Source organism: Equus quagga, unplaced genomic scaffold (assembly GCF_021613505.1).
Source record: "Equus quagga isolate Etosha38 unplaced genomic scaffold, UCLA_HA_Equagga_1.0 73442_RagTag, whole genome shotgun sequence".
NCBI classification, from domain to species: domain Eukaryota; kingdom Metazoa; phylum Chordata; class Mammalia; order Perissodactyla; family Equidae; genus Equus; species Equus quagga.
Genome location: NW_025802777.1, coordinates 10,380,887 through 10,394,878, shown reverse-complemented (window position 1 = coordinate 10,394,878; position 13,992 = coordinate 10,380,887). Strand labels below are relative to the sequence as shown.

General features: G+C 51.7%; 1 protein-coding gene across 3 annotated transcripts in view; it reads left to right on the top strand.

Moving 5' to 3' along the window:
• LOC124234329 (protein eva-1 homolog C-like) overlaps positions 1–13,992 on the top strand; it is a 115,994-nt gene that overhangs the window by 99,997 nt on the left and 2,005 nt on the right. For 2 of the 3 annotated variants that reach the window (XM_046651652.1, XM_046651651.1), the window contains exon 9: positions 700–806. In XM_046651652.1, the coding sequence (XP_046507608.1) occupies positions 700–781 (82 nt within the window). In that variant the 3' untranslated portion in view covers positions 782–806. Of the gene's footprint in view, positions 1–699; positions 807–11,695; positions 11,792–13,992 lie in introns of those variants that run through there. The other variant, XM_046651653.1, reaches the window with a different exon arrangement.

The window sequence follows — 13,992 nt, the reverse complement described above, 5'->3', positions numbered from 1 at the left end:
GAGGCCTTACGATCCCCTCCCTGCTGCCCTCTCCTTTGCAAACAAACTTGAAGTATTCCAAAGTGAATATGCCACCTGCTTCCTGTTGGGGCCCCACTGTCACAGTTCCCTGGGACTCGTCCTAGCCCAATGCCCCCTTCAGGCTACTGGGTTCCTGCTGGGTTCCTCCTTCAAGGCCAGGACTGGGGTGACCCTCACAGTGAGTGGCCCCTCCTTAAATTCTGCACCCCAGGCACCGCCCTTGCTTTATCCGAGTCTCAGCCTTGTTCTCCTTCCCCGTGCCACCTGTCCAGGTCCTTGCCAGCATCTCTCCCTCCGGTTCTTGCTGGCAGCCTCACCCGCGTGACGCCTGGATCTCCCCAGCTTGCCTCTTGTTGCCCCACCCTGAGCGTCTGTGGCTGGGTGGTCATGCCACCAGCCTATTAAAATGTTGAACTTCTTATCCTGAAGTGTGGGAACTCTTAGGGGGCCACTGATGCTCTTCCAGAGGTCGATGAGTCCCCTGAAGCTTCAAGCAAAAGTTTGCGTATGTGAGACTGCGTGTATCTTCATGGCTTTCTTGTGGGACTGTGACAAGGATCAAAGGAGAAAATAGACATGACATTGGCTTCGACAACTGCTAAGTGCTTACGAATACCAGGTATTACTATCATTATAGCAATATTGGAAAATGTTATCATAGTCTCTCTGTGTCAACAGTGTTCGTGAAACTCCTGCTGGAGCTTGCCACAAGATCAGCACAGCATGTGAGTGGGCAGCAGACCACAGCTTCTGTCATTAGAATAAAAGACGGGACTTCCGGAAGGTGAGGTGGAACAGGCCATTCACAGAGGTGTGGGTCTGCTTAGAGAACGGTGCAGATTCTGGAAATAAAGAGTGTACATGGGTGCAGGAGAGAGCAAGAAAGGAGAGACCCAAAGGTTGAGGACGTAACCGCAGAGCGGATTTGCTGCTGGGCAGAAAGGAAGCATAAATGCAAAGCAGCCGACGCTTCCAGCTGGGCCCTTTGGCTCCTTGGTCATGATTGGTGTCAGGCAGCCCCCAGGACTCTTCTTCTCCACTGATCCAAGGGTCCCTGGCGGGGACAAGGGGGCAGGGGAAGGTGGGGTTGGAGAGTCTCTAAGGTGACTGCGCAGGAGATCCTGGCCTGGACTCACACGTGGAAGAAGGCCTGGGGGAGAGGAGGCTGAGGACAAACTATGGGCTGCCAGCTGGTGGCAGTCAGCAATTACCTGCCCCACGCTCAGCACTGGGGACAGAGTCTGCAAAGGCACTTGATGTGATTGCAGACTGGGGACCTGTGGAGGCTGGTGGTGCTGGGCCCTGGCCTCACCTCGTGACATCTCTCTCTCTCCCAAATGCGTGCACACACACACAAGCATGCACACACATACACATGCACACACTCCTCTTTGCGTGTTTACCGTGACAGTTCTCTCTAGTACAACGGCTACTTATTACGCTCTCCTTTGCGTCAGGATCAGCATTAGGAATATTAATGTAAGAAGGCGAAGGTCCCACCTTCCGGAAGCTCACAGCCAGTGTGTGGCCCGCGGTCGTCCACAGCTGCCTGGGTCTTACTCTGGGGCTGCTCGAAGCCTCTGTTGCCACAGCCTCAGCCCTGGTCTCCGTCCTCTGCTTTATCAGTCCCGCAGGGGACAGGAGGTTCCCAAACAGTTTAGAACTGGGGTGGGAATCAAGTTATTTCTTTAGCCCTCTAAAATTCCTGCACTTGGCGTTGCATACAATTCTTGTTTTATTTTATTTTTATTGAGGTTATATTGGCTTGTAACATTGTGTAAATTTCAGGTGTATATAATTATAGAGCAGTTTCTGTATAGACTGTGTCGTGCTCACCGCCAATAGTCTAGTTTTTATGCGTCACCATATACGTGTGCCCCTTTACCCCTTTGCCCTCCCTTTCTCTCTGGTAACCACCAATCTGTTTTCCTTATCCAGGTGTTTATTTGTCTGTTTATCTTCCACACATGAGTGAAATCATGCAGTATTTGTCTTTCTCTGTCTGATTTATTTTGCTTCACATAATGCCCTCAAGATCCATCCATGCCATCTTAAATGGCATGATTTTTGTCTTTTTTTGGCTGAGTAGTATTCCGTTGTATATATTTACCACATCTTTATCCATTCATCCATTGATAGGCACTTGGGTTGCTTCCACGTCTTGGCCATTGTGAATAATACTGAGATGAACATAGGGATGCATAAATCTTTTTGAATTATTGATGTCATGTGCCCTGGATAAATACCCAGTGGTGGAATAGCTGGATCATATGGTATTTCCGTTTTTAATTTTTTGAGGAATCTCCATCCTGTTTTCCATAGTGGCTGCACCAGTTTGCACTCCCACCAGCAGAGGATGAGGGTTCCCTTTTCTCCACATCCTCTCCGACACTTGTTATTTCTTGTCTCGTTAGCCAATTCAACTTCATAGCGCATCTACATCCACAGTTCCTGACATAGATGCACTATGAAGTCGAGCTGACAGGGGATTGGGCCGGCTGGGCTGGGTTGAGTAGGGTTTGCGAGCACATCTCGTATCCATAATAATCTCATCTAGGGTGACCCACCATCCTGGGTGCTGGGGACCGAGGGGTTTTCTACAATGCAGGACTCTCAGTACTAAAACCAGGGTGTAGAGCCAGTCCTGATGGCCTAGTGGTTAAAGTTCGGCATACTCCCCTTTGGTGGCCAGGGTTGGGTCCCCAGCCGTGGAACCATACCAGCTGTCTGTCAGTAGCCAGGCTGTGGCAGCGTCCCACATAGAAGAACTAGAAGCACTTACAACTAGGATCTACAACTACGTGCTGGGGCTTCGGGGAGAAGGAAAAAGAAGAGAGAGAGGAAGGTTGACAACAGACGTTAGCTCAGGGAGAATCTTTCCCAGCAAAAACAATAACAATAAGAAATTAAAAAATTAAATAAAACCAGAGTGTAGTCCTGGGCAGTTGGGATGGGTGGCCACCCCCATTCTCGCCTCCCCTCTGACTCTGCCGTGCTGAACACCGAGGGCTGCCAGGACAGAAATCTCACCTCGCAATAACCAGCCACGGGGTTCTAAATCTCGTTTTCCTTAAATCCCTGTCTCTAAGAAATATTATAGCGTTTACTCCTTTTCATTTTATAAGACATGTTGAAAAATAGCCATTCATTTCTAAATCCCTCTTTTCAGTCACTTTTAATATTCTTTTGAAAAGAAAGAAAAAGAAAAGGCAATTGGGACTAAAACTTCCCATACTTGGACTAAACCCAAAGGTGAATATTTCAGCAAAATTCATTCAAGGTCTTGAAAGTCAAGTGTGCAAATATAAAATATACTTTTTCAGTCTCAGATAATGCCCTTTTCTGCACTTGGATGGCTGAACTACGAAATGTCAGGTTGACATATTCAGTGCCCCCAAGAATGTGACCCTGGAAAAAAAGAAAGGAGAATGTGGTGGCTGTGGAGGCGCCGGGCCCCTGGGGGCCTGCCAAGTCCGCCCCAGGCTGCTCCCCTGAACCTGGGTTCTGGGAGTGTCCCATCCACCGGCCTCATCCTGGTAAGGCTCCATCTTATTCCACTGTGACTTTTCCTGCTCACGGGGGGCTGTTCAAACTGTCCTTCACAAGCACAGCTGTCATCTGTCTGTTTCAGCTTCAGTGCCTCATCCCTGGTTGATTTCATTTCCTTTGGCTAGATACCCAGTAGTGGAATAGCTGAATCATATGGTATTTCCATTTTTAATTTTTTGTGGAATCTCCATACTGTTTTCCATAGTGGCTGCACCAGTTTGCATTCCCACCAGCAGCGTATGAGGGTTCCCTTTTTTCCACCCCTGATTCCAGCACGGGGGTGAGCCTGGATCCCACACAAGGTGGCTTCATGGGCGGGGGTGGGGGGCAGGATCTATCAGCGCCTTCAAATTCCAGTCGTATCAACGCTGAGACAGAGCGTCGTGTTCTCCCTCTCACAAAGGAAACTGGGCTCCCATCCTTCCGTATGCTCGTGTGTTCCTTCCAGCAGACTCATTAGCTGTTTGAAGGACAAACAACACAAGTGTCTCTGTGTGTGTGTATGTGTGCATTGCATGCATGGGTGCGAGCACATGTGTATATGTGTGTGCATGCACGTGTGTGCACATAGTGCATGTACGTGTGTTCATGTGTGCACATATGTGCAGGGGTGTGTGTCTGTGGGTGTGTGCTTTCTCCCTCAATCCTTAAAACCACATTTCAAAGTGACCAGGGTGTGAGGTGTTGTTTCCACTTTGCAGGTTGACGTCTATGTAAGTTTGAACGGAGCCCAGCCAGTGTAGGGGTCAGTAGAGTAGATGCTGGCCTCAGTTGACCTGAGTTCAAACCCCATTTCACCACTTGGTAGCTGCGCGACCTCGGGTGGCTTGCTTGGCCCCTCTGTGCCTCTGTTTCCTCCTCTGGAAAATAGAAATCCCAGGAGCGCCACCACAGAGGGCTTTTACAAGAAGTAGATGAGGTCAGGAGAGCAAAGTGCTCCCACAGGGCCCGATGTCAGAGCGCCAGGCAGCATAGCCGGTGGCCATTGCGGCCTGAGGACCCGCCAGGTTGTTCCAGCCCTGACAGGGTGCTCCCTGCCACCTATTCTCTGTCACTCTGCTTGTTGAGAAAAACCTGGCTTTGGTTGAGAAGGCAAGAAATTTTCCTTTCTCCGCTCTCTGTTCACCAGGAGGTGGTTCACTCACACAGAATTCACAGGAAGTTTGAATGAAGGGAAGATGGGGGTGGGGGGTGGGGAGCTGGAGGATGGAAGAGAACCTGGCTAGACCCTGGGCTCAGAGCCCTTCCTGCCTCCTGGGTGTTTCCCTGGAGAGGGCGCGGCTCACCTCACCTTGTGCCCCGTCAATGACTCCCTCCTGGGCAGCGCCAGAGCCTGCCCATCCCCCCCAAGGACACAGCCCATCACCTCCCCACTGCCCAGCCCCCCAGCGCCCTGCAGGGGGCAAGGAGGAGAGACCTGGCAGGAAGAAGATCACAGGAGGTAATGTCTTTTTAAAATCCCATATTCTCACACTCATCTAGGCAAACGGTGAAAGCAATATATTTGTGTACAAAAAAAATCTAATTCGATGTGCTGGGCTGTGTAATTCCTAATAAACATTGGCATAGCAGCATTATTCACAATAGCTATTCCATAACAGATGGAAGCAACCCAAGAGTCCATCCACAGATGAATGAATAAACAAAATGTGGTCTGCCCATACACGGGAATATTATTCAATCTTAACAAAGAAGGAAATTCTGACACATGCAACAATATGGATGAACCTTGAGGACATTATGCTGACTGAAATAACCCAGTCACGAACAGACAGACACTATGATTCCATTTATATGAGTTCCCCACAGGAGTGAAATCCATACAGACGGGAGGCAGCATGCGGTTCTAGGGGCGGGGGGAGGCAGGAATGGGGAGTTAGTGTTTAACGGGTACAGAGTTTTTGTTTTGCAAGATAAAAAGAGTTCTGGAGATTGGTTGCACAACGATGTGAATGTACTTAACGCTACTGAATTGTATACTTAGAAAAGGTTCAGATGGTAAGTTTTATGTTACGTGTATTTTACCGCAATTCAAAAAATACATATAAACATTGCTATTCATGCTTATGAAATTAAGCTAACAGTGAAACCGAATACTTGTGTGAGTCGGCCCATGCTTGGCTCAGGCTCCCCAGCCACCCTCAGCTCTGCATTTATTTCAATGCCTGAGTTCGTCCTCCTGGAATGAAGGCTGCAGCCCGTTCCGCCCTGCGCTGAAGCCGTAGGGGGAAAACCCACACACGAGGGCGCCTGTGTACAGGCAAAGGAGACGGGGTGTGGGTTGCACAGGGACACAGCGGGTGTCGAGGGGACAAGGGCGCTAGGTAGGAATAGGAGTATGAAGCGGTGCAGACAATATCACCATACGATCCAGCAGTCGGGCTTCGTGGTGGTTACCCAGAGGAGCTGAATACTTACGTCCACACGCAAACCTGCACACAGGTGTTTATAGCCACTTATTCATAATTGCTAAAACGTGGAAGCAACCACAATGCCCTCCAGCAGGTGAATAGATAAATACCGCCCACCGACCAGGCACATCCACACTAGACTATTCCACGAGGGAGAAATACATCCCAATTGTGTTCAGCCAACAAAATGCTAGTGTTTGTGACATTGCTCTAACTAATACACCATGATATCTTTTTTTATATAAAACACCAGATCCACTTTTCTTTTCTTTTCTTTTTTTTTGGTAAAGAAGATTGGCCCTGAGCTAACATCTGTTGCCAATCTTCCTCTTTTTTTTTTTTCCATCCCCAAAGTGCAAACACATAGTTGTATATCCTAGTTGTAAGTCATTCCAGTTCCTCTATGTGGGACGCCGCCTCAGCATGGCTTGATGAGCGGTGCTAGGTCCGCGCCCAGGATCCGAACTGACAAATCCCAGGCCACCAAAGCAGAGTGCGCAAACTTAAACACTCGACCACAGGGCCGGCCCCTGGATCCACTTTTCTGAGGACACACCCGGGATATGTTGCTCACATATATCAATGTTAAGCATGACATTAGCTCTTCTTCCTTCTTTATCATGTTGAGAAAGTGTCCTTCATCTCATGCACTAGCAAGAGCTGTTTTTGTTTGTTTGTTTTATCAAGAATGGGTATTGATTTATCAGATACCTTTGCAGTTGTGTAAATAATAAGATTTGTCTCCTTTGACTCCTTAAGGCAATATGTCACATTACTATTTCCTAAGGTTGAAGTAGCCACGCATTCCTAAAAGCCATGTGTCCGTGGATATAGTATCTTTTTTTTACGTGCTGTTGAATCCAAAGGAGTCTTCAGAATAAAGTAATAGATTGAGGAATTCTTTAAACGTGATTTGTGAGTTTTAATTTTCAACTGAGGAAGCAAAAAGTGGAAGAGACCCTTCTGACAACCAAATTCGTTACTGGACAGAGAGGATTTGTCCTCAGACGGGGACCGATATCACGTGGGTGTGGATTCATGGATGCTGCTGTAGGGAAACTGATGATGTGGGAGACGGAGGGGAGACCTGCCAGAGCTGTGTCCTCGGTGGGGCAGAATCGTGGGAACCAGGTGGCGGCTTTGGCGGGAGTCTGGACAATCTGTCAACTGAAATGGGGGACAGATGCCTGCTGAGGGGGAGGTGGCGGTGGGAGCACGTGGAGCATCTCTCTGGTGGGGGCGGCTGTCTCCTCAATGAATTAGGAAGCAGGGGAGGCTGGGGAGGAGGGCAGAGATGTGGTGAGAGAGGAGGGGATGACATTGGCGTTGAACGGAGGAGTCGAAGGAGCTGGGCTATCTGGGCCCCCTTCCCTGTGACCGTGATTGCGGGGTCCTCTCCGCCATGCTACTCTGGAATGTTGGTTTTTGAGGAAGATTAGTCCTGAGCTAACATCTGCTGCCAATCCCCCTCCTTTTTGCTGAGGAAGATTGGCCCTGAGCTAACATCCATGCCCATCTTCCTTTACTATATATGGGGGACGCCTGCCACATCATGGCTTGACGAGCAGTGCATAGGTCCATGCCTGGGATCCAAACCCACAAACCTCAGGCTGCTGAAGCGGAACGTGTGAACTTAACCCCTGCGCCACCAAGCTGGCCCCATGGAATGTTGTTTTTAGTGATGGCTGGGGTTTTGCAAAACAAGTTTGCCAAAGTGGAGCGTGGGAGCTGACTGGGCCTGTTGGGGTGGTTTAATGGTGCCCTGAAGTCTGTAAGGGGGGTTCAGATGTTGGAGCAGTGAGAGGGCAACAAAAAGTACTGTACAAAGAGCCCGGGGGGTTGAAGGCGTGTCAGAGGCAAGGTTTTTAGGGAGGAGAGAAGAGTACGATCTAGAAGCAACCAGGACACCTACCCCGCCCCATCTAGGAAGTAGGGGTGTGGGAGAGAAAGCAGCCCCTCAGGGTCCTCAGGGGGGATCCAGGCCTTAGATGGGACAGTTAATGGAAGGGTGAGTGACGGGGCATTTTGTAATGCGCCCCAGTATCCCGGGGGCTGAATGGAAGGATTCGGGAAGAGGGGGAGGCTGGGAAGTGGGGTTGGGACGAGAGACCCCAGCAGTCTTGGGCTTCTTGGGACCATCAAAAATGGGGACAAAGGGCATGATAGGACCACCCAGGATGGCCCCCAAGCAGATCACGGACACGCGGAGCCGTGGACCCTCTCCATTCTTGTGACGTTTCTCATTCAACAACTTCCTATTGAAATTGACCTTGTGGCAGCCTGGACCTGGCTGGACCCATGCCTGACGGGCGTCTTTCCTCAGGGAGGCTGTGTCCTGAGACTGAGGCCGTGATGCGCTGGGTTCGGCATCTCCCTCGGTCCAAGAGAACTCAGTGCTCACTTGGCTTCTGGAGGATTTGACTCTCTTCGAATCACGTCTCCTGAAACTGTGAATAATAACGGAAATTTTGGAACTCTTTCTCTGGGCCACACTAAGTAAGTGCTTTTACAAGGAGTAGTGCATTTAGTCTTCACGGCAGCCCCAAGAAATGAAGCACCATCATCATTCCCATTTCACAGAGGAGGAAACTGAGGCAGACAATGGTAAAGTAGCTGGCTCGGATTTCGCAGCCGGCAAGTTGTGTGTCAGGATTGGAGCACAAGCCCGTGGTCTTCCCCCCGGGTCCTCTGCCTGCCGCCATCACAAGCAAGCACCCAAACAGCCCAAACTGACACGTGGCTGCTCCAGAAGGGGCGCTGCTCAACTGCCCCAACTCCGAGGTTAAAAAGATTCTTCTTTTGATTCAAAAATTACTCCCTCATCCTCCCCCGAGAGTCGACCATTCAGCGAGCAGCTTCTTTTTCTTCTCTCTCAGCGCTCACTGGTTGATTGGTGCTTGAAGCAATAACTTACCCTTTAGAGCTGCCAGCAGAAAACACTCAGTGGAGGAACAGAGGAGGCTGCCAGGTTGGATGTTGATTCTGGAGCAATCAGCAGTTCCCACGCTTGTCAATCTGACAGCCAGGGCCACAGCGTCTGGCTCGTTTCTCCTTTGGAGAGTGGAGCTCACAAGGACCCCTGAAGCGTTGCTCTGTCTGCCTCTGGCAGCGGGTGCCCCTCAGTCTTTCCACGCTCCAGCACGAGGCATCGCCTCAGTCATGTCTTGGTTTGCAAGAGCCCAAGGCAACGTTATCCATTCTGATTCCGGTTTCTCTTCTTTACATTAAGTGTTGCGGGAAGGAGGCATAAGTGTGGAGAGAGGAAGAGATGTGTTGTGTCGCCATACCCATTAGATTGGGTTCATCTGCAAGTAACCAAGTTCTGAAACTAGTGACTTGATCAGTATCGAAGAACACACATCGGCAATCTTGAGTGGTATGGTGGCCGCTGGAGTCACAAACCCAGGCTCCTTGTATCTTGTTGTTCTGCTATATGTGGCTTTCTTTTCCAAGGTCATCTCATAGTCCAACATGGCACCGGGGCAATCCAGCTGGTCACTGCAGGAGCCCCAACAATGTCGCAGAGCGCTGAGTTCAGGACTCGGCCCATGACTCATTAATTCAGACCAGTTATTTGAAGTGTCCATGCATAGCCCAGTGTCCCTAGGCTCAGTAAGCTGCCCATGTAGGAGGGGTCTCAGTGGGTCACACATCCACTTAACCAGGAGCATTTGTGCTGTGCACAACCTGAACAGCTGTGCATGGCAGCCCTGATAAAGAGGATATAGACTAGGAGCTGGCATCATGTTTCCTGATCAACAGTCCAGACAGACGTGAGTGATTATTTCCAAGGACAAGGAGTACTTTGTACTCCCGCCCCACTGGTATGTGCCCCTCTCTCCCCCCTGCCAAGCAGGAGAGGACGGAGCAAAGCAGTGAAGGACGAAGGTTCAGAAGTAGCTAAACCTGGGCTCAAATCCTGACCTTCCCCTTACTTTGCATCTGAGCAGTTTAGGGACCCTTCTGAGACTCAGTTTCTTCATCTCCAAAGTAGGAATCACAACACCGACCTCAGGATTCATACGAAGATTCAAGGAGAGATAACCTTTGTGTCGTAGTCAGAATGAGGTTCAGCTTTGAGAGGCAGAAAAACCCCAAGATGCAAGTTTATTTTCTTCCCGTACTCAAGAAGTCAAGAGCTGCGTCATCCAGTGCAGGTGTGGCGGCCCCGCGCTGTGGCTCCCCTTCTCAAAGCCACCTCATGGTCCCTGGTGTCGGAGCTCCAGCGACATCATAACCTGCAGATTCCAGCTGGCTGGAAAGAGAAGGGTGGGCGGGCGAGAAGGAAAGTTCCTTAGAAGTCGCACACACAATTCCCATTTGCAGCCCACAGGCCAGAATCGCAGAGCCACACTTTAGTGGGAAGCTGGCAAATGTGGTTTTCCTTTGAATTAGCCACAGCACCAGCTGAATGTTGGGGCTTCTCTTACAAAAGAACAGAGAAGAAATACTAGGGAGTCCACTGCAGTCTCTGCTGTGGGTCCATGAAGCACTTAACGCAGTATCTCGAACATTCGATGGGGCCAATCACCTCCGTTTCGTGCCCAATAATTAATTACGAGAGGGAGGATTTCTCGCGCTCCATCCCTGAAGAATCAGAACGGCGTAACCCGCGCATCTTCTCCCGTCTCCGTCTCGTTACACACGCAGGGCGTCTTCACCGAGGAGGCGGTCGTGGAGCGAGCTGCTGAAGCACAGGCAGAAGCTGCTGAGGCAGAAGTGTGTCGGGAGGAGGGTCTCCCTGAGCAGAGGGAGCAGCCGGAGCCGGGGGTGGAGACCAGAAATGAGGAGGCTGCTTGGGGAATGTCTTGGGTCGTGACCCCTAAAAGGAGAACTTGAGATGGCAGTTCTCGTTCAAGGGGTTTATTAAGGGAGGGCTAACCCCCAGCGAGGTGGCTCTGTTTGGCAGAGGGCAATTCCCCAGGGAAGGGGGTAGCTGTGGGAATTTAGCCAGCCGCACCGCACCGAGGGATGGACGCGCCAGCCCAGGGAAGCAGATGCCAGGAAGACGGTGTGCTCATCGGGGCCACCACAGGGAAGGACGGGCAGTTCCCTTCGCCTGGAACGTGGGGCACGGGAAGGCAACGATGATGGTCCTGCATCACCGGGGGTAGGGAACCATGGAATGGCCGTGCGGTCCCAGATCATGGTGCCAGCCAGTCGTTTTGAGCATCCACTGTGACCCAGGACTGGCCCGTCTCACCAGAAGGAGGAGTTCAGACGGAACTCTGAAGCCAGACGGGAGCCCTAGAGGTGACCAAAGGCCAGTGGGCATTTGTCATTCTCTGGCCACCCAGCACCACACCAGCCGCCTTCTGAGGTTTGGGGATGCGCCCTGCTGGGATTCTTCATGCTCTGCCTCCTGCTATGGAAGCAACAAAGGAGGGCTTTCTGCCGTCCCTGACCGCCATCTGCTAAAGCCTAAGCCGAGAGCTCAGCTACTGGGGGGCTGCCCAGGACTGTGAAGCGGGAGGAAGGGAAGAGAAGAGGGAGGGAACAGAGCAAGGGGCGTCCAGTGTCTGAAGCGGCAGCGTGGTGGTTTCCTTCTAAGGTTTCCCTGGGGCGGGTTCTGCCCATGGTCTGGGCTTCCTAGGTCTTGCCCATTTTCTAAGCCCTCAACGGATCCTCTGAGCCAGTCAGTAGCCCTCCAGGACACTAGGACACTACTTCCCTGCAGAAGTGAATCACTCTCGTCTCTGTTGTTTGCCCCCAAGAACCCCGACGAATGAGGGGCTGGCGGTGGGATTCAGGCAGAGCCGGAGCGGAGAGAAATCAGAGGCAGAGGCCCAATTTGGAGACCAGAAAACATGGTAAGACCCCAAACCACCTTCTCGAGCATCCAAAACCAAATTACATTTAGTGTTGCTTTTAGTGATTGGTGAGCTTTGTTTTATTTTATGATAGTTCTTTAAACGTTGGTATTTTAATGACGGTAGATCTATGCGGAGCACAAAGTTTGATTGACAGGGGCATCCTGAGACTTCCGCTTCTGGCCAAGAGGGAGGAACACAGACTCGATCGACCCTCCGACCTGAAAGAACTAACCAATGGAAAAAGCATATGAAGTCACGTCTTCAAGTTGTTGACATCAGGCAGGGAAGGACAGAGCTTGCCCTGCTCTCTGCCTTGAGGGCAGCCGAGGGAGGGACAAACCAGGGGGGTTTGGTGGTAACCTACCTGCGCGAAGACGTGAGCTGAGGGTCGCGGGGGACCAAAGTGGCTAGAGCCCCCAGGACAGAGTGTCAGAGACCAGAGAGGGGCACAGAGAACCAAGAGATGAGCTGAGGGTCCCAGGAGAATGCAGCTGAGAACTGATCAGCAGGTACATGTGGGGGGCTACCTGAGGCCAGGGACAAAACCACCTACAAGGAGCGGAAGGAGCTGTGTCCAGCACACACAAGGAATAGTAGTGTCTGTTCCACCAGCCAGATGGAAAACCTCGAAATGCTCAGGCAGCTGGCAGAGTCCTCAGAGGGTCTTGCTTCAGTGGAAACAAATAGTTAGCTCCACAGAGAAGGTGGAACACTGACTTTTGGAAATTCTACCATGTATGTCACCCGACGGTTCCCGTGTATCGGTGTGGGCCTCCCGACCCACCCCAGCTCCATCTCTGCTGGGGAGCTGCTCCTCATGGGTGTCTGACCTCCATGCTGAGGACCCCCGGGCCCGCCGAGGGCGGGCTCCTGTCCATCTGATTTTCCTCGGCCACCACATGTTCTGGTCGAGGGTGGGCTTGGTCTCCAGCTATTGGAACTCTTTCTCGCAGTGACAAAGTCTTGAGCTCATGTGTAACTGGGCTGTGTTTGTATCAAAGGAAGTGCCACGTTTCCCACGGCTTTATATAAACTTCCTTTTGCTGAAACAGCTCAGAACACATCTGGGTTCACAGGGCGTGAGCCTTGCTTTGAGCTTCTAAACTTAGCTGCTGCTTTTCCCCTCGGTTCCCCAAATATGGGTTCAGACGGAGCGCTTCTGGGAGGCGAGATGTCTAGTCACTGCTGCCAGCCTCCTGACTAGCGTGACAAGGAAGGGGTGAGATGGCGCTGGGCAGTGGGGTATGGGTCAGATAGCCATGTGGGAAGAGCTGCCAAGAAGGGCCACGTGCTGGAGGAGGTGGCAGGCGTCCAGCACTCCCTGTGCGTCCCGTCTCTATGGAGAAGCCGTAGCCTCCCACACTGGGCAGAGGCAGGTAGCCAGCCTGAGGCCACATTTCACACCATGATCTCAGCAATGACCCCAGGCCCGAGCTGTCCTTGAATGGCTTGTGCTGGCTCATATTTTTGTGCCATCTTCATGTTTTACAATGTGGGCGGTGTTATTATTCAGGTTCCGTGAGGCCATCAGATCAGGAGATGGCTGCCGCTGGAAAGAGTGTTACAGTTGCCAAGAGGATGGGGTACTCTGCGCCATGCAGGGCCACACAGGGAAGCACCAGGGCCAGTCTGGAGGCCGAGGGAGAAAATGTGGGCAAGGGCCTCTACAGCGGTTTAACAGGAAGGAGTGGACAAGACGGGTAGGCAGGCTGGGTGGGGCTGGGATGGGCTGGTTGGAATAGTCTTGGCAGGCTCTGGGGCCTAGGGCTGTCCCCCGTTGTCTGATACCTGGCCCTGGGGTGGTTAGGGCAGGGGGCGAGGTGGTCTTGTGTGTGAGAGCCTGTGGGAGCCCAGCGCAGGAGGAGGTTGGGTGGGCTCTGGATTGGTGGTTGCCTAGGAGAGGTGGGCTCCCAGGGGAGCTATTTGCTAGCTCTAGGAATCAGCTGACCCAGGAGGGGCAGCCCCTCCAAGCTCGGCAAGGCCCCAGACATCAAAGCATCAGAAGCACATGGTGAACACACCTCAGGGCTGGGAGGGCTGCCTCCCGTGACCAAAGCACAGACAGTAACAGTACCATTAACACCACCGCCGCCACCACCACCACTACTACTATTACAACTACTGCTATTGCTGCTGCTGCCATTACTACTCTACTACTCCTACTATCACTGCTGCTGCTATTACTACTGTACTACTCC